This window comes from Catharus ustulatus, chromosome 15 (assembly GCF_009819885.2).
Source record: "Catharus ustulatus isolate bCatUst1 chromosome 15, bCatUst1.pri.v2, whole genome shotgun sequence".
NCBI classification, from domain to species: domain Eukaryota; kingdom Metazoa; phylum Chordata; class Aves; order Passeriformes; family Turdidae; genus Catharus; species Catharus ustulatus.
Window position 1 is genome coordinate 14,783,546 of NC_046235.1, and position 25,620 is coordinate 14,809,165.

A 25,620-nucleotide genomic window follows, 5' to 3' on the forward strand; every position below is an offset into this window, starting at 1 on the left:
GGATTTGGCTGGCACAGCCTCTCCCAGGCAGTGACCCACAGGACTGTGATGGATGAACAGACTTGATTAAAATCAAATGACTCACAAAGCACTTGAGCATTACATTTGCTGGAGAAAACAGTTGCTCAGAGATAGGATCAGGCACTGAATGAAGGAGTCATGAGGTGTTAGCAATGCTGCAGCCTGATGGTCTGAGAGCAATTCCTGTAGTAACAGGCAATTTATTTTATGGGGGAAAAAAAGGCAATTTTTCAGACATGTTCAGATCCTGCAAATTTATATCTTTATATTGCCTTGTGACAGGGATCCTTTCTACCTATAAATGTGGGCTTGCTGCAGCAAAGCTTTTGTTTCACTGTTGGTTTTACTTATCTCTGTTGACCAGCTGCAGAACCTGGCTAATGTCAATGAAAGGACTTTTCTATCAGCAATAGGTTTGTGTGCACACACAGCCAAAACTGAGCACAAATGCAGGATGGGAGGCAGAGGAGGATGGGGGTGAAGGCAAAACTGGTGTGCCACACAGTCTGACACATTCACCAGGATCAGCAAGGGAGGCTTTGGCTGCCCTGGGAGGGGGAGCTGGTGGAGATTGCTCTTCTCCGGTCTGAGCAAACCAAGTGGCCTCAGCTGCTCTTCACATGGCTTCTCCTCCACACCCTTCCCAATCTTTGTGGCCCTCCTTTGGATGCTCCCTAACAACTTTATACCCTTCATATATCGTTCAGCCAAAAAAGCTGGAAAATACCTCTAAGCTCATTAACCAGCCATTAACCTGGCATTGCCACTCACATTTCTCTCGTTCACCTTTAATCTCTATTTCCACCACACCTGTGTTCATCCCCAAGCTTTGCACAACCCCTCAGCGCACACACCAGGCTCCCCTAACCCTGGGCACACATCTCCTGCTGCCCCAGCCCTTCTCCAGCAAGGAAAACACCCTCCAGAGGAGAAACCCTGCGGCACAGCCCCTCTGTGCCAGGGGGGAACCGCGGGGATGGCACCGGGCAGGCGGGGACAGGGATGGGACAAGGGCTGGGAAGATGGGGACAAGGATTGAGACGAGGGGGACAAGGATTGAGAGGATGGGGACACGGGTTGGGAGGATGGGGATAAAGGCTGGGAGGATGGGGATAAGGGCTGGGAGGATGGAGGTAAGGGTTGGAAGGATGGGGACAAGGATTGAGAGGATGGGGACACGGGCTGGGAGGATGAGGGCAAGGATTGAGAGGGGGACAAGAGCAGGGAGGATGGGGATAAAGGCTGGAAGGATGGGAACACGGTCTGGGAAGATGGGGATAAAGACTGGGAGGATGGGGACAAGGATTAAGAGGATAGGGACAGGGTTGGGAGGATGGGGACAAGGATTGAGAGGGGGACAAGGGCAGGGAGGATGGCGATAAAGGCTGGGAGGATAGGAACAAGGATTGAGAGGATGGGTACAAGAGCTGGGAAGATGGGGATAAAGGCTGGGAAGATGGGGACAAGGATTGAGAGGATGGGGACAGGGCTGGGAGGAGGGGGATAAAGGCTGTGAGGATGGGGACAAGAGCTGGGGTGCAGGGCCTATCCCAGGGCACGGTGCAAGCCTCGCCCGGTCACTGCCAGCACTCCCAGCCCAGCGAGGGGCTGGCCCGGCCCGGCCCGGAGGAGGAGCTCAGGTGTGCCCGGCCCTGCCCTCGGCCTGGGATGCGCTGAGCGGCCGCGGAACGACGGCAACGGAGCCGATGGAGACCAACAGCAGCTGCGGCAACGGTGGGTGCAGAGCCGGGCCAGGGCCGGGCCACGAGCGGGCCGGGCCGGGACAGGAGCGGGCCAGGAACGGGACAAGAGCGAGCCAGGTCCGGGACACGAGGGAGCCAGGTCCAGGACCCGAACGGGCCAGGTCGGAGGCAGGTCCGGGCCGGGTCCGAGACCCGAACGGGCCGGTTCGGGCCGGTCCGGGCCAGCGCGGCCGCTCCGTGCCCGCCGCTGCCCCCGGTTCATCCCCCGGCTTTGGGGCTGGCTCTGTCACTGCTCTGCTCGGGGCTTTTCCTGCCTTTTTTTTGAGGTCTGTATAGGAATGGGGAAACTTCAACAGCCGGCGGCACGCTCTGCCTGCCCTGGAGTGCGCAGAGAAGGCAGGATTGGGGTTTTTTTTTTTCATTTAAGAATTATTTAATCACCTAATGCCGCTGCCTTTTGCCTGTGCCCGGTAGTACCTTGTGGAGCTTTCCACCCAGCCAAGGAATCAAGTTCCCTCCCTTGTGCCCCAGGAAATATTTCCACGATCAAAAATATTTTTCCTAGTAGGAAAAAAAAAATGTTAATAAGGAACCTTTGGAAACTCATCTAGAAAGTCACTGGTATTTTTTTCCTTTAGAACAACGTTTATAGCCAGCTCAGATCCAAAGGCTCAGCTGTGTGTGCTGGAGCCAGGGATTGCAGCTGTGTAAGATCTAAGCCAGGCTCCTGGTTCAGGAAAAATGTGGGGCCCATGCCCAGGCTCCTGACACAGCCATTCCTTACAAATTCTTGCTCTATAATTCCTATGTGAGTTCAGGCAAAAAAAAAAAAAAACTTGAAGTCTTTTACTACAAAGAGGCTTTTGTACTCCACCTGGCTGCTCTGTTCCTCATGGTCTCAGTCACACCGTGTATCTACTACACTTGGAGTAAAGATTGCAGTAAAAGATGTGCTGGGTGTGGTGGGAGTGTCAGGGGAAGAAGAAACTCAGCAGTTTTCCCACCCCCACACAGCAGCACACCTTGGCCAGAGCCACAGGGCTGCAGAACCTGGGCCTGCCCCCAGTCCTTCCACACTGGCAGGACTGGGTTTGCTTTAGGAGCGCTCAGGCACTCTGTAAATAGGTAGAATAAAACCATTAAACAGTAGAGGAAATGAATTGTCCAAGATGGATCTGATGTTGTCTTAGGACTCAGAGTAGGAACAGATGCACAGCTTCAGTGTTGGCATCACTCCACATAAAACCCGAAGTTACAATTGCAGATGAGCTGGCAGGTGTGAGGATTAGCTGGCTGGAAAGCACCAAAGCCTTTGGATCAACAGGGTTAAGTGTTGATAAGGCCTAATTCAACCCCATAACGTTGCAGTTTGATGGAGATACTCTGGCATATATATTTGGAAATGCACATTATTTTTTAGAGATGCCTGTGGCCTGCCAGCTCAGTATGCAGACTGATTCAGTGTCAAAGAGATGTTTGAACTGCAGGTTATAAATCTGTCAGACAGCACCCTGCCATTTCCACATGGGAGTAAAGAGGTGACCTGAGCTTTGGACATCTGTGGGTGTTGTTGGGGTGACAGCAGGGGTGGCTGTGCAGGGGGACACCTGAACAGGCCTAAGGGAGCAGGGACGCTGCTGGTGGTCATGTCAGTAATTTGCTTTTTATCTCCAAGGGTCTCTGATCACCCTTTCGTGCCTTTCCCACCGGGTGGTGTGCCAAGTGATCAGCAGTGCTGTCCCATCTGACCCCATCCAGGACAATGGGACTTCAGATAGCTCCTGGATAACTCGGCTGGAAAACAATTATGGATTCTACATCGGCCTGGGCTTGGCTGTCTTCTCCAGCTTCCTCATCGGGAGCAGCGTCATCCTCAAGAAAAAGGGGCTGCTCCGGCTGGTGGAGAAGGGAGGCACCAGGGCAGGTGAGGCTCTCCTGGGGGCAGGAGGGGAGGCACCACAGTTTCCAGGACTACACACACAGTCCAAATTTCAGCAAGGGAACCCCTTTGGTACAGTCAGTCTTCCATCAGCAATGTAAATAAGAGCTTTTGTGGATGCATCTTTGTGTGTGAGACCCAGACAGCAGTGCTGGCCTGGCATTGGAAAGGAGTTCATTTACAGTGTCTGTGTTGGAAAGGAGTTTATTTACAGAGTCCTGCCCTGGAAGAGCTGTTCCCCTGCCTGGCAGCACAAATAGGGGTGATGTCCTGTGAGATCCCACTGCCCCCACAGCAGAACAATGCATGTCCATCGCTCAGGAGTGTGGGAGGCCAGGAGGAAGCAGAGTGCTAAAAGCTCTTTGAAATGGGTTTCTTTGCACAAAGCCACAGCTCAGGGCTGTGCCCCAGCCCTGAGCAGGGCAGCACAACCCTGACCCCACTGTGGCTCTTGCACCAGGCAGCTTTACCACCGAGATGAAGATGCAGGGATTGCAGGAGCCCTGTGAGGATGCAGGGATTGCAGGAGCCCTGTGAGGATGCAGGGATTGCAGGAGCCCTGTGAGGATGCAGGGATTGCAGGAGCTCTGTGTGGATGCAGGGATTGCAGGAGCCCTGTGTGGATGCAGGGATTGCAGGAGACCTGTGTGGATGCAGGGATTGCAGGAGCCCTGTGAGGATGCAGGATTGCAGGAGCTCTGTGTGGATGCAAGGATTGCAGGAGCCCTGTGAAAATGCAGGATTGCAGGAGCCCTGTGTGGATGCAGGGATTGCAGGAGCACTGTGTGGATGCAGGGATTGCAGGAGCCCTGTGAGGATGCAGGGATTGCAGGAGCCCTGTGTGATGCAGGGATTGCAGGAGCCCTGTATGGATGCAGGGATTGCAGGAGCCCTGTGTGATGCAGGGATTGCAGGAGCCCTGTATGGATGCAGGGATTGCAGGAGCCCTGTGAGGATACAGGATTGCAGGAGCCCTGTGAGGATACAGGATTGCAGGAGCCCTGTGAGGATTCAGGACAGGCTGGCTCTGTGGGAACTCTGTGGTTTCAGAAGGGATCCTTTGGAGCTGTGTTGCACAACAACCTGCAGATAACTTTCCTCTAGCAGCAGCTCTCAGGGCAAGGTGTGTGTTTTTGTGTACACACACGTATGTTTATGGATGGGCAGTGGTGGAGCAGCACTGCCTGGAGCAGAATTGCACTGTGGAATTGGACACATCCCATCAGCATTGCAAACATGCTCCAGCAGCAGGGTAGGTCCTACCTGGAAGCTGACCTACTTGCATAACTGCAAAACAGAGCAGTGGTAATTAAAATACTGCAGCTTCCCAATTCTGGCCTGGGAACAGTTCTTAAATAATCTTTCAGAGGAAGTAAATATCACCCTCCCCATTTTACTCTGTGCCCATATGGGAGCACAGAGGCACAAAATGCTGCAGTGTCTGTCCAGAGACAGCAGCAAAGCTGCCAGCAGCAGCTGAGCCACTGGGCAGTCTCAGGTCCATCTCCATCCTCTGTCACTGCCACATGCAGCTGCTGGACACAGATGGATTTGCTTTTTGATATTATATTTGCACAGTGGAATATCAGTATTGCCCTTCCCTCCGTGAGCTCTTCCCACAGCAGAGCCAAGCGAGTAACACAAGAGCAAACCCCTCCCTATTTTTCAGAATGTTTCACATTCTGAAAGGAATTAGAGATTAATGACAGAAAATTGTAGCTGACAGAGAGTTCTTGGGAAAAACCCTGGCCAAGCAAAAAGACCCTAAAACAAATAAACCAGCATTTTCTGAGGAATACCAGAGCATAACATTTGAACTTCAGCATTTATGGAGTTGTTGAGGAACCAGAAGAGACTGAACTCTAGCAGATTTTTCCCTGTGTCCTGTAGTCTTGCTATTCAACTCTGCCTTGCCCCTTGCCCTGTAATCTCTCAGTCTCAGTGTGTCACCCCTGCTAAGTGAGCACATCATTTTTCTCCAAGGCAAGCCAAACACTGCTGTTACTGACAGCTCCAGTCAGGTCAGATTCATCAAAAACATGGGCTCTCCCTGACCCAGCAAAATCAGGGTTCACCATGTCAGCAGGCTCAAGCTCCTCATGTCCAACAGCCTGTGGGTTAGGACCAGAGCTGGATTAGCTCCCAACACAGTCCATTCTTCCCTGTTCTTTGTCACACTCTTCCCTTGCAATTTATCCCTCTTCAAAGGGACATTCTCATCTCTTGCTCTGAAGAATATGGTTGTTAACTCCTGCATGTGCTTTTCTTCCCCAGGAGATGGAGGCCATGGCTACCTAAAGGACTGGCTCTGGTGGGCTGGCTTGTTAACCAGTAAGTAGGAGCTGATTCCCTGTTTGCAGCTTTTCCAGGGTCTGTCCCTGTGGATGAGGTGTGGAACAAATTGATCATCGTGCTTAAAGCCTGTTTTGAGTTCCCCATCCTCAGCAGAGGTTCCTCAGGCAGAGGAGAGGCAGTGATCCAGGCAGGATCTCCCTCTCCATCCTCCTGCAGGACTGGCAGGACCTGCTAGCTCAGTTTTACCTGATCAAAAGCGTGAAAAGCCAGGTTTTAATAGAGCAGCTGGCAGGGCTGCCTGTGTACCAGGCACAGGGCAAACAGCCTCCCCTGAGTGCCTGGGGGCTCCGGGAAGGTTTCCTGCTGCAGCACAGGGAGATAACAAAGAGGTGTTGGCACCTCCTTCCTTGAAAAAACTTCCTTTCCCTTAAAATAAGACTTGAAACCTTTATTTTCTGCTACAGCACTACAGTATCTCATTAAATTGGACTCAAAGCTGCACGGAGAACAGAAGATTTTGCAGCAGGGTGTTCCAGAACCCTGTTTTCTGGCTCTGAGTGGCAGCTGCAGCCCAAGGTGCCCCAGAGTCACAGTGCTGTGAGCCAGCAGAGCCCTCAGTGCTCAGGGACAGCCAGAGAGGGACCCCACAGCCCCAAGGACACGGTGTGGAGGGGACAGGCAGCATCCTGCTGTGCTGTGCTCTGCTGTGCTGTGCATCCCCAGTGCTGGGACCCCCTCCCTCCCTCCCTGGACTGGGGGTTCATTCATGAGCCCACCTGGGGCAGCCCTGACCTGGCCAAGCCCTGGCACCCCCAGCCCTTCCCAGGGAGGGGTTCCCTTCTCCAGGGCTGCCTCTTTTAATTTCAAATAGAATTTTCACTCACTATCTGCCCCTGTTTAGCAGCAGGATGAAATCCCCAGCATAAAACCCACCCGAGTGACATCGTGCTGGTTTGCAAACCCCCAAGAGAAAACAAAGTTCTCTGTAACTCACTGGTATTTATTTTTCTTGTGTTTGTTTAGTGGGTGGAGGGGAAGCTGCCAACTTCGCTGCCTATGCCTTTGCTCCTGCAACTATTGTCACGCCTCTGGGGGCTCTGAGTGTGCTCATAAGGTGATTTTTGTGTCCACAATTTGCAATTTGCCCTTTTTTTTTTTTTTCTTGTTTGCCTGTTTGACTTGTAAAAATAGACTTGAAGGGATACTAATATGATTTATTCTACCCAAAGGAAAAAAAGTTTCAGTGTTTTCTAAGAAACACTATAAGAGTTGTTGTCCTTTTGGGAGATCATTTGGGAAGAATTGAATTAAGTAGCTTGCCCTTCTGGAAATGCTGGATGTGAAGAGCAGCCACATACACTGCAGGTTAAATTATTGCAAATATCTGCATTACTTCATTCCTTATTTCAGCTCTTTAACTATTCAGGATTGGTGGGGTTTGAATGTTTGTTTTGTTTCGTTTTGTTTTTGTAATCAAGAGTACTAAAAATTTAAAGGGGTAAAAAATACCAGGCTTGTTTTCAAACTGCCTTTCACCTGCCTTTTATTTTATAAGTTTTTAGGATCCTCTCATGCTGTTGGCTGTTCCCAAAAGGGCTGAAACCCTATTTTAGTTCTTCATTTTTAAATAAAAGGAGATTAAAAAATAAGGGGATTCCTACCAAAGTACAAGGCTTTGGTTACTTAGGGTTTTTTAGAAAGGCTGGATTATGAAATGCATAAGCAAACTAAGAGTTAGGACTGCTTTGGTGTCTTGCCCCAGGTTTTTTTTTGGACTAGATATTTTTGCAGATATATCTGTAGCCCCAGTACTTTCAGAGTTTCTCTGAGGCTTAATAGGTCTGATGATTTAGTTAAAATTAACATAGCTTTTTTGTTGTTAGGTTCAGGCTTTTTCTGTGTTACACTGGCCCTTGAAGTAATTTTCTTGAGCACTAAAAGCTTCATAATGCCTAGCAGCTCCTGAATGATTCTGCCTGCCCTGAAAAAGTATTTCTGAGTATGTGCTAAAACATTCAGCATTTTTGCACCTTGCTGACACAAGAGCTGTGATGTACAGGTCACACCTGCACCCCTGCAGGTTCAGCTGTGATAGATGCCATGTGATTGGGTATTAACCCACTGGAATCCAACTAATTTACACTGAACTGTGTCCTTGTATCACATGGAAGCATTCCTAACTTCCTTAGAGCTGCTGTTCCTTCTCTAAAGGAGCGCAAAGCACCGGCTGATGTTTTTCTGTCCCATGCAGTGCCATTCTCTCCTCCTATTTGCTTGGAGAACGACTCAACCTGCTGGGGAAGCTGGGCTGCCTGCTGAGCCTGGTGGGCAGCACTGTGATGGTCATCCACGCTCCAGAGGATGAGGAGGTCACCACTCTGGAGGAAATGACTTCCAAGCTGAAGGAGCCAGGTACGCAGCCAGCCGCGTTTTCCCTCTCGGGGTGGGCAGTGCAAACCTCTGCCCACTGCTGGAGTTGTGAGTTCTTCTCTCCCTCCTGCAGGTTTCCTGGCTTATGGTGCCATCCTCCTGGCTCTCTGCCTCCTCCTGATCTTCTACCTCGCGCCCCGGTACGGCCAGAGCAACATCCTTGTCTACCTCACCATCTGCTCGGTCATCGGCGCCTTCTCCGTGTCCTCCGTCAAGGGCCTGGGGATTGCCATCAAGGGCTTCTTTGCTGGCCAGCCTGTGCTGCAGAACCCACTCACCTGGATCCTGGTCATCACGCTGGTGGCATCCATCACCACACAGATCAACTACCTCAACAAATCTCTGGACATTTTCAACACCTCTTTGGTGTTCCCCATCTACTACGTGCTGTTCACCACCATCGTCATCACCACTTCCATCATCCTCTTCAAGGAGTGGGTCACCATGACCGTGGTTGACATCATTGGGACAGTCTGTGGCTTCCTCACCATCATTTTGGGGGTGTTTTTACTCCATGCTTTCAAAGACATGGATGTCAGTTTAGGGAATTTACCCCAAGTCCTTCAGAATGAGCAGCCAGTGCCGGAGACCAGAGATGACAAGAACATCCTGATAGAAGTGGACAACTCCAGCATTGCCCCAGAGGATAAACCCAAAGTATTTGTGCTCTGCTCTTAGGGTGTTACCTGCAGGGGACTGGGGGTTGGGTGGGTGATGTCAATATTCCAGGTGCCAGGGGAATATTTTAAAATGGAAAAGGAGAAAATTAAACAAACTGTGTCTTTTCCAAAGTCAAATCTTTCTCCAGGCTTTTGGATGGGATCTCTGTCATGGTGTGGCAGCACAGGGTGTGTTCAATCCTCTCTGGGCCCTAATGCATGCAGCCACTGGAAACAAAAATCCTCTAGAAATGTGATAGTGCTGAAACAAAGCTCCTCTCTGAGGCCCCTTCCCATCTCTTATTCTTGGCACAGCTGATGTTTACCCTTCACTCCTTCCCCCGGGTGGCCATTGATGTCTTTGTTTCCAGGCCTTGATGGATCATTGATTAGTGGTTTTTGTCTTTTTTTGTTTCCTTTCCAGACACTTGCATGAACTCTAAATACACACCAGCGTCTCAAGAGGAGGTGAGAGACCAGGACTGAACGCTGCTATTCAGACTGCTCATCCGTGTTTAATCACTTGCTCTGCTAATAAGGGGACAAGAATATTGGTGAATATGGGCAAAACACAGTGAATTTTGCAATAGCTGCTCACCAGGCTCAGTGGCAGGACTCAAGCCATGAAGTGTTTTTACAGAGAGATCTTTTTCAGTTTTTGTTTTTTTTGTGAGGTGCAGGAGTTTCCCTGAAGCAGTGTTAATTATTTTTATGGGAGTTTTGCTTGGGTTTTTTTTTCCTGAGCAGCTCTGGTGAAGTTGCTGGGCCTGATCCAGACTCCACCTGAGGAAAGGCAGGGGAGCTCAAGAGAAACTCTACCATTGTCTCCAAAGTTTCTTGTGACAATTTTTTCAGTCTGAAAGACCAAATGGCTGTAAATAGCAAGTATTTTTTTCCTCAGGAAATATCTTGACCTTGGAAAACCCCCCAAATTCTTTGAGCCCCATGAGGTGTCCTGCTGTCCTCTGAGATGCTCACCTGGGTGTGAGCATCACTGAGCAAATACAATGTGGGGCTTTGAGAGAGAGGACAATGCAATCTCCTGTTTTAATAACATTTCAGTGCTATCTTTTTTGGAATATGGAAAGGGAAATAAAGGTTTTTTTCAAAAAAAAAAAAAAGTTGCAGGTGGATCTGAAAGTTTTTCATTATTTCATCTTAGTAGTGTAGCCCTAAAGGATAAAGAGGCTGAGGGACAGCTGAAAACAACAGAAAGAGGATCTGGAGCAGAGTAAAACAGCAGCGACCTCCTTTGGTGGCAGAAAATAATCCAAGTCACTCACTCCAGCTTTGGCTCATCAATGTGATGCTCTGTGCATTGTATTGAGAAAATGGCTGTAAATGGGACTCATCTTTCTTCACTCTAGAAGTGCATTTCATTAAAGCAGCCCTGCCATCCCTGCAGGAATGCCCTGTAGAAAATGAAGATTTGAACTGAGGTAATGAAATAATAGACAGCAAAAGAGTATTAGTTAATGACAACCAACAAATTTTATTAAAACTAGGCAAAAGGCACAATGAATTGCATTCTTCAAGTATTTGCATAGATGCATAGAGAGCATTATTGTAAACCATTAAATGTGGACACAGGAGAAAGTGAGATGCATTTTGTTGTAAGTTCTCCCAAGTAATATTATCTTCCCAAAAAATCAGGTTTTACCATCTTTTACTCCTCCTGCAGTTCCCCTGGTCTCATTCACTCAATTTGCACACATTGAAATTTTAGAAGGACTCACTTAAAACTACCTTTTGGAGATTTTTGTGATATTCCAGCAATATTAGAGTTTGGGCAGGTCCAGTTGTTCTCTGAGCATTTTTTGAAACCTTGATCCCATGCTCACATGAAATGCAGTGAAAATAATTTCAGTGACTTTTGGTGGCCGTTTGCTGAAGATCAGGGGTTGGAACAGAAGTGAGATGTGAGATCAAGTTCCTGTGGTTGAATCAACAATTACAGTGTATGTACAGTCCTGCTGCACTGTGAGCAGCCAAACCTGCCACTACAGACCAGGAAACAACAAGTTTGGGGTTGTTTGAATACACATTTTTATATGTATTATAGCCCAGCTATCAAAAACCACAAAGAATAGAAAACTGCTTTCTTTTACTTGCCCTCCCTTATTTCAGAAAGAAGGTTTTCAGATTGGTTTGTTTTCCAGGCACACAGAAGGTAAGAAAAGGTCTAAAATTAGTAAAATAGGGAACCATCTGTGAGAATTTCAAGACACACCATGTGAACTGTTTCCTTGTGGAGAAAGAGGTAGTAAAGTTGTGAAAACTAATGTAACCTAAGTCATCCTACAGATACACCTCTACATATAACTACAGATTTAATGAGTTCATAGGGTTTAGCTGGGATTTCTTTAATGAGCAGAGCTTAGGGAAAGAGAACCAGCAAACAAGACTCATTTTCTTTATGCCAATATCAGTTTTTCACAATGTGGAGCAGCAGTCATGGTCTTTGAGGAATTGTCCATAATAAATCAGACACAAGAGGACTGTTGTAACCACAGCTCCAGATTTCCCTGTGCTCTCCTAGGAAATAATTTCAAGGAAAAAGAAAAAAATCTGGCATAACAAAAGGTCTTATTTAAAATCCTGAGGAAAAAAAAAAAAACAAACCACATACAAAAGCCAAACTATTAGGAGAAGAAAAAGCTAAATTCATAAGGGAGGGTCCTCAGGGTCAGAACCATCAGCTGCTTAAAGTGCACACAGACAGCTCTCTCCATCCATGGCCTGGAGGAAAAACCTGGAGTAAGAGAGCTGCCGTACAAAAGCACCATATGTTGTGTTAATACTTTGGCTGTTTCACCACCTGGGCATTTTTCAGGTAGGTTTCTCACAGGTTTGGGGAGCAGACAGCCCAGCTGTACAGCTCAGCACAGACCAAAGCCTGAGGAGACACTGCAGAACCATCTCCTGCTCGGGGTACCGCACGCTGCAGAGGGCTCTCAGCTCTGCCTGCTGCTGAGATTCCTGCTGCCCCTCTGCCCTGGGTCTGGGCCAGAGCTGCCCTGTCGTACCTTGAGTGTGTCCCAATGACATGGATTGGAGCTCATGGGCCATGCTGGGGCTGCTTTTGGGATTTACAGCACCAAGAGAATACAAGCGAGTGCTGGAGGACAGAAGGGTTGCACTGCTCTGCTGAAGAGACTTATATGGGGAAAATAATTAAATAAAAAATAATCCCTTCTGCTAAAGCTGACCAAAATCCACAGTGGCCCCACAAATTATATTTCCACAGTTGGCTCCCTGTTGGGGCCCCGCTTGCCACCCCCTGTAAACAGAGAATAAACTGAAGAATGTTATCACCAGCTGCCTTCTGCTCTCCCCAGAGGCAGTGGGTTCTGTATAGCACCAATATGCTCCTGCAGCTGCATGGGGGGGCTGAGGAAGCCAACAGGGCTCACATGAAAGCCCATCAAGGCCAGCACCTGCACTCACAGCCTGTTCTTCCTGGTAACACTTAAATAACCAATTAAAAACACCCATCACTCCATCCCTGCTCTGGATATTGCACAACCTAATTTAAATACCGTATAAACAAGTCATCCCTATGTGGAAAAGGCAGAGAGGGTCCAGCTGAGCCTGGCTTGTACCTGGGGCACCCCTGCCATGCCTGGCTGCAGCCTGGTGAGCCACAGAGGGAGCAGGGGTGGGCAGGAGGAGTGCAGCAGGGACATTGTCCATGGCAGTGAAGGTGTGAGTGTGGTTTGGGTGTTGGAGGCCACCCAGTGCCCTCTGAAGGCCAGAGCCAGGCAGGAACAGGCTGCTTCAGGAATGCCCACGGGAGCCTGGCTGCCCCACTTTCAAGTTTTTCACTGGTCCAGCTGTCCAGGCACCAGCACGCTGTGTGAGATGGAAAAAGGGGAAAAGGAGAGGAGTGAGTACTGATGGAAGAACAAATGCTGTCCTCGCCCTCTCCTGCAGCTGATGTTAGCCTGCCTGCATTCACAGCCCAGTGCATTACATAGGAACTCTCCCACAAGGAATTTCCTGCAGCTTTCTCCATTTTCCACAGCTGGCTCCAGTATATTGCAGGCTGGAGACACACAACTGTGCTGGGTGGAGATGTTTTGTGTTGAAGTTTGCAGAGCACTGAGCCTAGAAGTCCCTCATTAAGTGCCTGTATTCAGGAGGACTTTTGTGAAAAATTCCCTAGCCATGGCTAAAGAGGCTGGAAATAATTTTTGTTCCTTAATGGGATCTTCAAGTCTTGTGTGAATCTTCATGTTTTTCTGCTCTTTACCACCACTTTGGGTCTCACATCCCTTGACCTCATTGCTCTGCCCCACTCACACAGCCTGAGAAAGTTCAGAGGTGTGGAGAACTGAATTCGCTGTTTGGCTCACTTCAATAAATTCTTAATATAAAAGTGGTAAAAGCAGAGACCCCTGCAATAAAGGTGACCAACCCACAGCCTCTCTGTCTGCACCCACCTGGGCTGTGCACAAAGGGGTTCTGCAGGCTGCTATTCCCTTCAGAGTGCTTTTATTCCCTCAGTGCCTACCTCTGCCACAGGCTGGAGGTGTGCTGGGGCTCTGCAGTGCCCAGGAGGCAGTGGGACAGGGCTGCTCCCCTGCCAGCCTCTGCCTCTGGATGGGATGGGATTTGCTGGCAGAGCTCTCTGGGGCGGCCGGGGCCTTGAAATATCCTACAGGAGAAAGAAATAATTGTGAATTTAAGCCTTGGAAGTAATAGTGACCTGTGTTCCAGAGCCTTTTTAATTAGCCACGTTAACTGATGCACTTCATGGCTGGAAGCAAGTTCCACACACACACACTCAGTTTGCCTGTAAACACATGTGTGCATGTCCTTGTGCCCATACAAACACACACAGACCCACAAGCAGTTATTATTTGTTTGTGCACACAGCTGTCCCTAATAGGATGCTCAGAGCATTATATTTTCCATTCATCTAATGAATTTCAGTGGAAAGCATGTCTCAGGGGGAGAAGTTACCCCCACAAGAGCCAATTGCCTGTTGTTGCTGAGGCTTTGTGCTAAGCTGCTGCCTTACAGGTGTTGATTTAACAAACACAGCTGCACTCATGACTTGGAGGGCACCCAAAACCCTGCAGTCTCCTCAGACTATGCACAAATGCAATGCTTGATGGCTTGGGGATCTATTGCTCTCCGAGGATCTTGCCCTGTGACTCCAGGAAGGACAAGGCAGACTAAATTCCACTGACTGCCAGCTCTGAGGAGCTCCTATAGGAATAGCAAGAGAGCAAATCTGGCAGATGCTGCAAACATCTAGGAAGGACACTGCAACTAGCAAAAAATGACATTAATCATTTCCCCTGTGTCTTCCCTGACTCGTGGCTCTCCACTAACCCTGAAACAGCAAAGTTCCTTGTGGAAATCCTATGAAAAGTGTTCCATCTCACAAGGCTGACTGAGATAAGGAGACTGGATGTGCTGGGGAGGGAACACAAAGGAGATCATGGGGAACTTGTCAACAAGCAGCTGGGAAGGATACCCACTCCTTATTGACAACACTCAGCTTCCTGCTTTTGTTTTAGTTTTCTTTCCTGCTGAAGTGCTGGCTGTTCACAGGAACAATGGAGCTAGAAACAAACCCCATTCACTAAGATTTTGCTCTATAGGATTTTTTTCCTCTTTGTCCTTCAGAAAGAGGGAGCCAGCCTCCTGCTACTGCTGTAACTGGGTCCTTTGCTTCTCTGAGCACCCCAATATAAAAACACTAGTTTGCAAAATGGGTTTCAGTCAGTCTGAGTGATTTACCATCTTTCCAATAAAAATGTGGGCTCCACAGTAAGTTTAGAACTGAGCTGCCAGCAAAAGAAATAAATCTTTCCTTTTAACCCTCAAAACACCTCATGGAGAGGGTGCTCACACAAGAGGGGTCAGCTTGGGTCAAGCTAACATCTCCCCCAGGGTGAAAGGTTCACCAGAACAAACCTCCCACCAAAAAGCACCCAGAGGACAGCAGCAGGGCTCCATACCTGAGAGGTTGGAGGTTTGGGGGCAGGAGGGGCTGGCCTGCTCGGGGGTGTCCTCCTGGGAATGTCCTTTGGCAGGGCTGGTCCCACAGGCTGCCCCACGCTGGGGCTGCCCAAGGAGCTGGGTGCCTGCTGCCTGCTCATCTGCAGCCCTGGAGCTGGCTGAGGAGGCTTGGGGGGGATCTCAGGGAAGCCAATCACCTGTGCAAAAGAGTCACAAATCCTCATGTAATTCCACTTCAAACCACGCTTTGTACTCGCTGTGACACTTGTGAGGATAGAAAATACTGCCTGCAACACCAGAATGTGTTGTGTGTGTCCAGCAGGTGTTGATTAGATGGACTGGGACAGCTTGGGATCATGAGGTAGAAATGGAAATCAAGAGAACAGAGCAATCAGTGTGACACTGGCAAACAAACCCAGGGTTTGCCATTTCTCCAGTTTTGAGATGGGGGATGTGACAAGAGAGGATCCAGCAGGAGACACAAACAGCCACACAGGCCTGGTCAAATCCCAGCTGCTGCCTTTGAGGAAATCACTAGGAACAGGTGCTACACTCAGCTAACACTGACTTCCAGCCATGGGTGATGTCTGTCTCCTTTTCCCATCCCTTGATAAAATCACCTTCACTCAAGAGTGAAGGGAAACCACATCCCACACCTTGGGGCAGCTGCATCCCTGCATCTCTGCATCCCTGCATCCCTGCATCCCTGCATCCCTGCATCCCTGCCCTGCAGGTGGAAGGTGACCCTGTGAGGGGAAAGCACATCCCACACCTTGGGACATCCCTGCATCCCTGCCCTGCAGGTGGAAGGTGACCCTGCCCTTACCTTCCTCTGCTGCTGGGGGGTTCTCAGCTTGAAGGCAGGGTTTGCATGCCCAGTTCCAGAGGTGTCACTGACAATGAGAGAAAGAAAAGTGTTAATGTCTTGACATGTTTTCTCATTTATTTTCCTGTATTTGCTCTTTTATCTTCACTGGAGTGGAAAAATGAGAAGCCAATAGTGACCAACAAATCAATTTAGGGGCAATCCTCACAGCATTTGCAATGTCTCTTCTGTCCTGGCAGGAGGGGGGACAAGCAGTCAAGGCACAGCATTGACAACTTACCTGAACTGAGGTGTCTTCTTTAGAGAACAGATGGTAAATTTACTCCAGCATTTCAGATAATAGAATAAAAACAAGATTCCTATGAGAAGGAGAATGGGAGCCAGGATTGCCAGAGCTATCACAACCGCTGAAGAGCCTGAGGACAAGAGAGCAGAGTTTGTTAAATGGAAAACTCTCTGCCCCCAGCCAACTCCAGTCCCTCTGAAGTGTCCCTGCAGCAGAGCTGGTCCCTCTCACCTTCAGACAGAGGGGGACCACTGTCCAGGCTCCCTCCTGTCCCCTCCTTGTTGCAGAAGGGGGGTGCCCACCCCTGGTGGCAGTGGCAGTTCTTGTTGTTGTTGCACACCTGGAGTGGGAAGAGTCAGAGATTGAAGTGGAAGCTACTAAGAAACCTGCAAGTGAAAACAAATTAAGCACTACAGGAGAGACTCCAGTGGGAGCTGAGTGCCTGGAAACTCTTTTCTTCAGGGAGTGGAAGTGCCTTTTATTTCCTCAGAAATTCTCCCTTTCTCCAAAAGACAAGGGTTCTTCAGCTGAAGTGCCAATAACCCAAATTCAACAGAAAAGCAGCATTTAGAAATGCCTTTCTCTTATCTCTAAGCTGAAGGACATGAGTTTTCCTTTTCATCAAATGAAGATTTCTTATTTTTTAGGCTTAAGAGCTTGACCCATTGGTATCTGTCTTTTCTTTCCATCCCCTGGGGGCTTTATCCCAAAGAAATTTGGGATAAGATGCCCTAAACGTTACTTTTTGCTATGTTTTTTCTTTAGTAAGTCTGACACTTTTATTCAATCTATACTGGGCCCAGGATATTTTTCTTTAAGATTACTCCTTGTTTTTCATTTATTGCAATTCATATGCCCCCAGCAGACCTCCTTATATCCTATACTAAAGGGACATTCATGGACCAGAAAATGCATCAAACAGGAAAGAAAGATGCAAATTGATAGCCAAGAAGCCAAAGTCCAGAGCAAACCTAAGGAAGGTATCAGAACTGAGCTGAACAAGCAGCCACAGAAAAGTGGAAGCCCATCCTGCTTCAGCTTGGAGTGGAGCTGAAAAAGAAGACACTTACTCCATGCCCATGGCACTTCTTGCTGCAGCTCTCAGCCTCAAAGACGATGGACACGTTCTGGCAGCGCCCCTCAAAGCAAACCTGCACAGAAATCATCCAAAACCTCAGTGTCAGCTCTTTGAATTATCTGCCATGTCACTGCCTTGTGTTATTTTGTCACTTGAAGGTCCCAGACACCTTGGAAATACAACTAATTAACTCCCTGCAGAACAACAGGAAATGAAGTGAACCTGGTTCCCAAGCAAACAATTAATCACTACTGCAAACCCCAGTCAGTGTGAATCAGAGAGAAGGGGAGCTCAGCTGGCAATAGCCTGGCCATGCCCACATGGAAAGTCCCTGAAGGAGCTCTAACATGTCTTGGTTTCCTGCTGTGCCTCATTTTAGTGAGACAACTTCAACCAACTAGCAAATCCCAGATTTAACACTGGCCCTGAACTTCATCTGGCAGAGACATAAAGCCTATGGTGTGTGCCCTTCCATCACTTCTCCAAAGCCTCTAAGGAATTATGATTCTAACAACTACATAAATCTCCTAGAAAAGCATTAGATATAAAAAATAAATAGCCTGATAACCACATAGCATATTCTGGGTGGAAAAGATACTCTGAACCTCCCCCAAGCCACTCCAGGCTTGTACCTACATGATGGCTCCCACACTTGGTTCCTGTCAACACCAAGCCAGGGTCCAGCATCTCCTTCTCCTCGCTGTCAGGTCGGTACACGTGGGTCCCTCTGCAGCGCTGCCTGTTCACCGTGGTGTCAATGGCCACTGCATTGGGCTGCAGGGGCTTGAAAGCAGAGCTCTGGCACTGGATCTTCCCACATTTAGCATCTCTGGTTTCAGAGGAAAGGCTGAAGTGAGTACTCCTGGCATGAGCTCCGGATGTAAATTAAAGCAGCAGTGCTGAGTCACTGCTAAATGAGCTAAATGAGAATTATCCCAAGCAGCAGTGTCTGATGGATACTGATGGTACCACCCCACAGTCCCCAGGGATGGCCAACCTCAACAAAACCAGAAGTAAGACTAAGAAATTTTGTCTTAGTTAGAAAGTTACATTTATCTTAGAGATTTAAAAACTCCCCCCTCTTCTGTTGCTTTGGAAGAATATCAACTAGATGTTTGAAAATGGTGAGCTGAAAGCTTCAGCTGTGAGGCTCCAAGTCCCACAGGGATGCAGCTGGTTTCCCAGGAGGCAGAGGGAGGGAGTGAACCAATGCATGGATCAGTTTTATCTCCTGACCCATAATTTTGCAATACATAAAACATCTCCAGTGAGCAGCTCTGGGCTGGCACTGTGCTTGGTACCTGATCTCACACTTCCTGTAATTCCCGTAGATGTCTTTCCCGCAGTTCCCGTACTTGTCTCCAGCAGCATTGACCTTCTCAAAGCAGGCATCTGGTGCTGGCTGTGCTCCTGCAGGGGAGAGACCCAAGCTGCTTCATCTCAGCCCATGCCAACCACTCACTTGTGCTTTTTCTGGAATGGCTGGAGCACGGGGAATATTTTTGCTGCCTCCTCCATGTGAGTAAGGCAGGAGAAAAGGCTCAGACTGTGCTGCTGACAGCAGCTATGGGAGGTACTCCTGCTTGCACAGGGTGAGGAGCAGCAGGAGCAGAGCTGGCTGGAAGGACAGCATGTTCTGCTGCAGGCAGTGCTTACCAGGCCCCCAGAGCTGCACACACTGGTCCCTGTAGGTGAGGCACATGCCACTGTAGCAGTAAGCCTTGTCCCCATCACAGGGAGCCCCATCCATCTGGTAAGAGTTGAGGGGGCAGAATGGGGACTCCCCAGTGCAAAATTCTGGGAGGTCACAGAGTCCTGAGCTCTTCCTGCAAAGAGTTCCTGGAGATACCAGCTGAAAAGAGACAGTGGGAAAAACCCAGAATTATTGCTTGGCTCCCCTGTGGTTTCATGTCTGTAGATAAGGCAGAACTGTGCCTGTGTCACTTTGTCCTCCTTGTCTAAGGGTTTTTGAGGTCAGCAGTGACTGGTGCCTCTGGGATTTCATTAGTTGGGGGAAATGTGAATAAATTTAGTGACTGGCCCCCTTCCCCAGGTAGTGATGAGATCATGCACAGAATATAAGGCTGCCAGACCTCATGGGGACACTGATCCATCTCCCTCTACCCTAGGGTAGATCAAATTTACCTGAACCATTTCTGACAGATGTTTGTGCAATCTGTTCTCAAACCCCTCCCTGGCTGAGAAATTTGTTTCTGTGTTTGCCTGTCATTTCTGCTGAAGGCATTTTCCTGATGCATAACTTATGTCTCCCTTGCTTATGAGTTTACTCGTTCATTCTTCTCTTATCCACCACACATGTGGAGGATAAAGGGCATTCACAGTTACATCTGGGAGGTTGTTCCAAGTGAGCCCAGGTGGATTTCTGGAAATTGTTTTCCCTGTGCTCAGGATAGGTCAGAAAGAGCATGCAGTCAATGTGCAAACATAAAGATGAGCTTGAGAGAAATGTTTGCCTGTGTTCATTTTCGAGTTAATTTGTTGCCAAATTTGAGCTCTTTGGTTCCAAAAGTAGAAACATATTTTAACCAGTCACTATAAGGAAAGCTGAGATTTAAAATTATACTCTTTGCCAGCAGTTCTTCAGCAAACACCTGAGCTAAAGGAATTCAGCTGCACCCCAGAAGAGGGTTCAGAGCAAACACAGCATCCAGCCTAATCCCTGGAGGAAGTGTTTGCTCCAAGAGCTCTGTCCAGATTTCTTCTGGAGCCAATGGAGAGAAATGTCAGCTCTGATTTCTCCCTCAGTGTTTAAGAGAGGCAGTGAGACTTCACTCCAGCAGCATTCACAGCTCATCTCAAGTTATCACAGGAGTCAATTTAATAAGAAAGGACCCCACTAGTTTGATTACACTCTTGCCTGCTGCACCTAAAGAAAAATCAAACCAGGGGAGGAGTCAAACTCTGTATTTGGCTGTTTTCTTTCCTTCCCTCTCCAGTTTTCAGGCTGACACTTGCAGCCCTGTTATTCCCTTTGCCCTTAGGAAAAGCCAGAGGTCCCACCTTGCACTGGTGGCAGCAGCTGCCATGGGCACATTCAGCACCAGGCTTCAGGGAGCAGGTCCTGGGGTCACAACAGGGGTTCCTGCAGTCCTGCAACACAGGGAGAGGCAGCAGAGCTCACAGGGCACATCTGAGGCTGGCACTGCTGTTCTCACACCCAAATCTCACCCCAACACCCTCCCTTCCACGTCATCTCATGGTACCCAGCACAAGCTGAATGCACAACCACCCTCTGATGGGATACCTGGTTGTGCTTATCACACCTGGAGAGTCTGGGCTGCTGTTCCAGCTCCCTTTCCTCTTAGGAGGGAAAGGATGGATTTGCAGTGCTGAGACAAGTCCTGTCCTGAACAGGAGCAGAGCCATAGATAAAGTGGACTTATATATGAAACTGCAACATCTGGGAGAATTTTTTCTCTGGAAGGGTTGTTAAGCATTGGGATGGGCTGCCAGGGAGGTGGTGGAGTCACCATCCCTGGAGTATTCAAGAAATAACTGGATGTGGTTCAGTTGCTAAGTCACAGGCTGGACTTTATGACCTTGGAGGTCCTTTCCAACCTAAATGAATCTGTGATTCTGTGACCTAAAATCACTTTTCATCTCCTTTTTAAATGAAGTTTTAATCACCTCTGTTCAGCCCTGGACCACACCACCCCTGAGTTCTGGGGTGGATTGTGCCACACACTGTGAAGTCAGATGCAATATTTTAGAACCTTGATTTAAATTTACATACATGGAAGATTTTTTTTGTCTCCTGCACAAAGAAAAGCTGATTACAGATCACATAACCCTATGTGCAAAATACATAACAAAAAATGTGTCCCACTAAACCCCAAACAGTTGGATCAGAACAATTGTTACCTCCACCTCTCCACAGTCACATTCCTCTCCCTCTTCCAAGTATCCATTTCCACATTTCCCTCCACCATACATTCTTTTGGTGTCTGGCATGTTGGACAGACACATCCCTCCACCAGACTGCAGGTACTTCTCCAGCTCCTGTCTGTTGCACTGGTTGAACACCTTGGGGAATGGGTGCCTGAATATGGACAGGGTAGAAAAACATGAGGACAGGTGTGGGGAATGGTTTAGAGAACCAAAAAGGAGCACAGGCAAATCCTGACAAAGGACACAGGCCTCTCCCTGAAATTCTTGGAGTTGTGCTAAAGCAGGTTGTGATTTCCTGTGCCTGCACCACATCTGAAGACAAGGTGAGACTGCACATCAGGATGGTTTAGTAACATAATTGCCTTACAAAAGAAACTCCACAGAACCAAAATATGTTGAGTTACATTTGGCTGTGATTGCTGACAAGCACTGCTGCCCTCTCCTCCTCAGTACTGGAGCTGTGGCTTGTTCCTAACTGCTTTAGCAAGCCTGAGAATCCAGAACCTGGCCTGTGAATAACTGCCTGTGAGCCTAACTGCTGAAAATAATATTAATTTTTCCCATCTACCACCTCATTTTGAAGAATGTGAATATTGATTGTAACATGAGTTACTAATTTCTACATTATTAATTTCTACAGCAAATGAATTAGTTGCTACAATGCCCATGTTTTGTTGTGCATGTGTGTGGATGTTGTGTGCTCCACTTGCATGCCACTGTGCTTTCACTTCTCACCCAAATGGTTTTGGAGGAAATGATGCACATAAAAGAAGATGCCCATGAAAATAAACATCTGTTCAAACAGAGGAAGGCTTGAGAGAATGGTTAATGTGGCTTGAAGTGTATGGGTTTGTCTGGCATGTTTCGTGACTGCATCGTAGAAATTTTTATGTTTCCTCATCCAAAATCAAATTCTTAATTCCTATGGGCTTCTAGAGCCACTTCTGCTTCCCTTTTCTCTCAAAGACTTCTTTCCCATTAAAAACCAGCTCTCAGAAACCAAGGAGTATTCTTAAGAAAAGGGAACAGGAAAATTTTCCTTTTGCCTGACAGTTCAGAGCTTCATTTTAAATGCTGCCACTACCTAAGGCCAGCCTCAGGCAGGAATCAGTTCCTTGGGAACTAGCAAATTACTGCTTCTCCACGACCCAAGGTTTGTCCAGAATTTTTTATCTATAAACACTTTCCAGCAGGCAGAAACAAACCCACTTTCACTCCACATTTCTCGTTCTTACTGCACCAAGGCTGTTGTAACAAAGCCTTTTGCATTCCTCCCTGAGCCCTTGCAGGATGAACTCACCCAGTTGCAGAAGCCATGATGCAGCCCCCATCTGCTGCAGGGGTGCTACAGCAGCCAGCAGAATCGTGATTCATGCCAAAATTGTGTCCCATCTCGTGGGCAATGGTAGCAGCAACACCAATGGCATTATCAGAGTGATCCTGTGCAAGGTCAAAGAGACAAATCAGCATTTACCTGTGCCTGTCCTGTGCACCTCTGGGTCAATGGGGTGAGGGGAACTTCTCATTTGTACATGTGGAAAATATCTGCTGAAGGTATTCCTGCCCATAAGCAGGTGAGTGGAGAATTTCACAGGAAATATTTTCTCCCTGGGCTTTAGGAGGCATGTGTCCTATGCATTCACTGCTGGCAAGAAGCTTTATATTGGTTATTGGCAATTACTCACCATGTTTACTCCTCCTGACTGGAAATCAGAGCACATGGCCATCACGGGAGCCAAGCCTACCGTGGTACCTTTGAAGGGCACACCCCTAAAATCAACCCAGAAAGAGCATGAGATGGCACTGAGGCACTGCAGGAGGCAGGCAGAGAAATCACCCTGCAGTGCACAGCTCCTCACACAGTGTCAGGGGGACACATTGTCTTTATAGTGCAGGACACCATAGCAGAGCTACAAAGCCTTGAGGTTGTTTATCTTGGACTGCTACTCTGTTTTAGGGGCCAGCCAGACAATCCTAGTTTTTATAATGGTTTGGTTCCAAAAAGTGTTCCTGCTGAGCTTTGCAACAAGCACAGAAAAGACTATTTCTGGATCCTTAGCTGAGTACTGTTTGCAAATACTTAATTTGTCATAAGCCTGATATTTGCCAGCTTGGGACTTGGGGACTTGAGAGAGTAGTAGGTAACAGCTCTGAGGTGCAGCCATGCTCTGCTCCTGGCTCTGAGCTGGAATTCTGCACCAGCCTGACAGCATCTTTGAAATGGGAGCCCTGGAAATTGTGCTCAGGGCACGACCAGATGGAGAGGAAATACAGTAATGTCAAAGGGAAAAGAACCCAACCAAGAAAATGAGGAAAAAATGCATTATATCTCTGCATTTCAACCCCACAGGACCTCTCCTGGTGGATGAATTTCCATGGAAGAGGTAAAGAGATCTGAGAGCTGCTGCAATTTTAACTTGCAATGCCATCTGCATTGCTGGCCAGGCCAGTGGCCCTGGTGAGCTCAGTGGCCCATCAGTCACAGGCTGGCTCCCAGCACCAGGCTCTGGGGTCAGTGGGATGGGCTAGGATGGGATGGGAATGCTTTCCACAAAGCCACTTTGAATCCTGGAAGGATATCTTGGTACAAACTGATTTCCCAGCCACCCAACCCACTTGTCAGGAACAGGAGAACTGAGCTTACGTGATCAGTTGGGCATTATCGTGTTTTCTGTGCAGCCTCTCTTTGCTACTCCAGGCCAGAAAGGACTTGAGGGTGAAGTAGGGATTCTCTGTTACATCACATTTATCCCTTTCATTCCAGATCTCCAGCCCCACCAAGGCAATCCGGATATTCAAGGCCCTGTAAAACTAAGATACAGAAAAGAAATTATGATAAAATGAGCACCACAAAGTTATTTTACTGTGGTTTAAATCTTGAGTATTAATTTCTACTAGAGATCCACACGTCCAGAAAAGATGCTCCCTCTGTAAGTACATTTCAGCTTAGTGCTGAGCTCTGCAGACAGAAATGTGCAACCACCCAAAAAACCTAAACTCAACTGAAATAGAGACATTGAACTTTCATTTTTGAATGAAGGGCAAAGACATAATCTAGAGAAATGAAGACTGGAGACTGACATCATGTTTCATCTATGCAAATTATGTCATATGTCAAAATTCCTGAAAAGAGTAGGGAAATAATCTTCTGTTCACATCAAGAACAAACAGGAGAAGCATTCATGAGTAGTGGGGTGAAGGGAGTGGTGGAAGAGTTTAAGGGAAGCAGAAAGGGAATAGATCTGAAAAGAAAGTTTTACTTCAGCAGCACTAGATACCACTGCAGGGATGACTTCTTCCAGCTCTGCTTCCCAGGTTTTCTACCATTTCAAGTGAATTCCCCAGCCCCTTTTCAGAAAGCCTAACAGTTTTTACAGAGCTGTAGTAAAACACAAGGTGCTCATGCTGGCTCCAAGGAATGGAGATCCCCCCACCATGATCACAATTGTTTGGCAGGTCACTGGGGAGAAGTGCCAAGACATTATTCTCTCTCCCAAAAAGCCAGCCTTCCTCTGGCCCAATTAATTCTCATATTTCATGGTCTGGGCCTTGATTTCCTCCTTTCACACCCACCCAATCTCACCTTATCTACGTAATTAGCAGCCTCCAACAATTTCTGCTTTGTTGCTTCGATGCTGAAGTGATGTTTCTGAAACTGAACACAATGAACATGTCAGGCAGCACCAAGGCAGCTAAAAAGAGCTGAAATGTGTTAAATCACATTATTGTGGAAATAAGAAGGTAACTATGAAGTGAAGTGTCCCTGCACAGCACATCTGACTTTTATAATTTAAGTACAGGTATATTCAGAATTTATCCCTGCACACCATGGCAGTGATGCTACTCAAGTGGTGGCACAGTGGAGCAACCCAAACTTATCAGTGCCAGGGGCTGACAGAACTGGAAAATGTGCCTGGTAAAATGTGTGACAAAAAGACTTCCTGCCTGGCTGCCTGAGCTCCCATCACATCTCACCCATCCAACCAATCTGCCTATTTAAACCACCTGGCAGTTAATGAGTTAATTTTAATTTTAGTTAATTTAACTAATTTTTTAGTTAATTTTTTAGCTTTGAACTCTTTGGTTCAAAGAGTTAAAGTGGCAAAATGTTCAGATTTTTGTTTAACAGGTGACAAAATCTGTGACTTTTCTTCCAATGAGGGACACAGCAAAGAAGGGGCAGTCAACAACAGCACCATGAGACTCTGTCCCAGTTTTTCTGATCAAATGGGAACAACATATGGCAGTTCCTGGGTATTATGTGTTTTCTCAGTTCCCCTGGTGTCCTGCTGCCTCACAGAGAAACCAAAATAGGTTCTGCCTCTTTAGCTTTGTTCAGAATAAATTATAGCCCAGAGCACTGTGTGGTTTTCCCTACTGGAGTTTCAAGTTGTAAATTATGGATAGGACCAGGCTGGCTCCTCTCTGTGCTGGAGATTAAACAATCAGTAAAACACTGTGTGGTTTGCACTGTCAGTGTGTCTGGCCTGCTGTCCAGGCT

General features: G+C 47.8%; 2 protein-coding genes across 2 annotated transcripts in view; one reads left to right on the forward strand and one right to left on the reverse strand.

Moving 5' to 3' along the window:
* Positions 1-1,673: 1,673 nt before the first annotated feature.
* NIPAL4 (NIPA like domain containing 4) lies at positions 1,674-10,156 on the forward strand. Its single transcript, XM_033073265.1, has 7 exons — positions 1,674-1,755; positions 3,400-3,648; positions 5,938-5,994; positions 6,982-7,072; positions 8,210-8,370; positions 8,462-9,045; positions 9,472-10,156. Exons 1-7 carry the CDS (start codon positions 1,728-1,730, stop codon positions 9,481-9,483), a joined length of 1,182 nt encoding a protein of 393 aa, XP_032929156.1. The 5' UTR covers positions 1,674-1,727; the 3' UTR covers positions 9,484-10,156.
* A 363-nt stretch (positions 10,157-10,519) lies between these two features.
* Positions 10,520-25,620, reverse strand: part of ADAM19 (ADAM metallopeptidase domain 19) — a 32,057-nt gene continuing 16,956 nt past the window's right edge. Inside the window, exons 8-23 of the mRNA XM_033073520.1 lie at positions 24,703-24,774; positions 23,764-23,930; positions 22,805-22,889; positions 22,420-22,559; positions 21,093-21,270; positions 20,232-20,321; positions 18,867-19,062; positions 18,512-18,620; positions 17,847-18,039; positions 17,203-17,283; positions 16,364-16,472; positions 16,127-16,262; positions 15,847-15,913; positions 15,020-15,217; positions 13,561-13,704; positions 10,520-12,899 (exon numbers count right to left, since the gene is read on the reverse strand). Of these exons, the coding sequence (XP_032929411.1) occupies positions 12,825-12,899; positions 13,561-13,704; positions 15,020-15,217; positions 15,847-15,913; positions 16,127-16,262; positions 16,364-16,472; positions 17,203-17,283; positions 17,847-18,039; positions 18,512-18,620; positions 18,867-19,062; positions 20,232-20,321; positions 21,093-21,270; positions 22,420-22,559; positions 22,805-22,889; positions 23,764-23,930; positions 24,703-24,774 (2,040 nt within the window). The 3' untranslated portion in view covers positions 10,520-12,824. The remainder of the gene's footprint in view (positions 12,900-13,560; positions 13,705-15,019; positions 15,218-15,846; positions 15,914-16,126; positions 16,263-16,363; positions 16,473-17,202; positions 17,284-17,846; positions 18,040-18,511; positions 18,621-18,866; positions 19,063-20,231; positions 20,322-21,092; positions 21,271-22,419; positions 22,560-22,804; positions 22,890-23,763; positions 23,931-24,702; positions 24,775-25,620) is intronic.

Excerpts from the sequence above, each read along its gene's own strand:
- NIPAL4 (XM_033073265.1), top strand. The coding sequence starts at position 1,728 with ATGGAGACCAACAGCAGCTGCGGCAACG. Across the intron at positions 3,649-5,937 it reads GAAGGGAGGCACCAGGGCAG|GAGATGGAGGCCATGGCTAC; the intron begins GTGAGGCTCTCC and ends TTTCTTCCCCAG. Across the intron at positions 7,073-8,209 it reads GCTCTGAGTGTGCTCATAAG|TGCCATTCTCTCCTCCTATT; the intron begins GTGATTTTTGTG and ends TGTCCCATGCAG.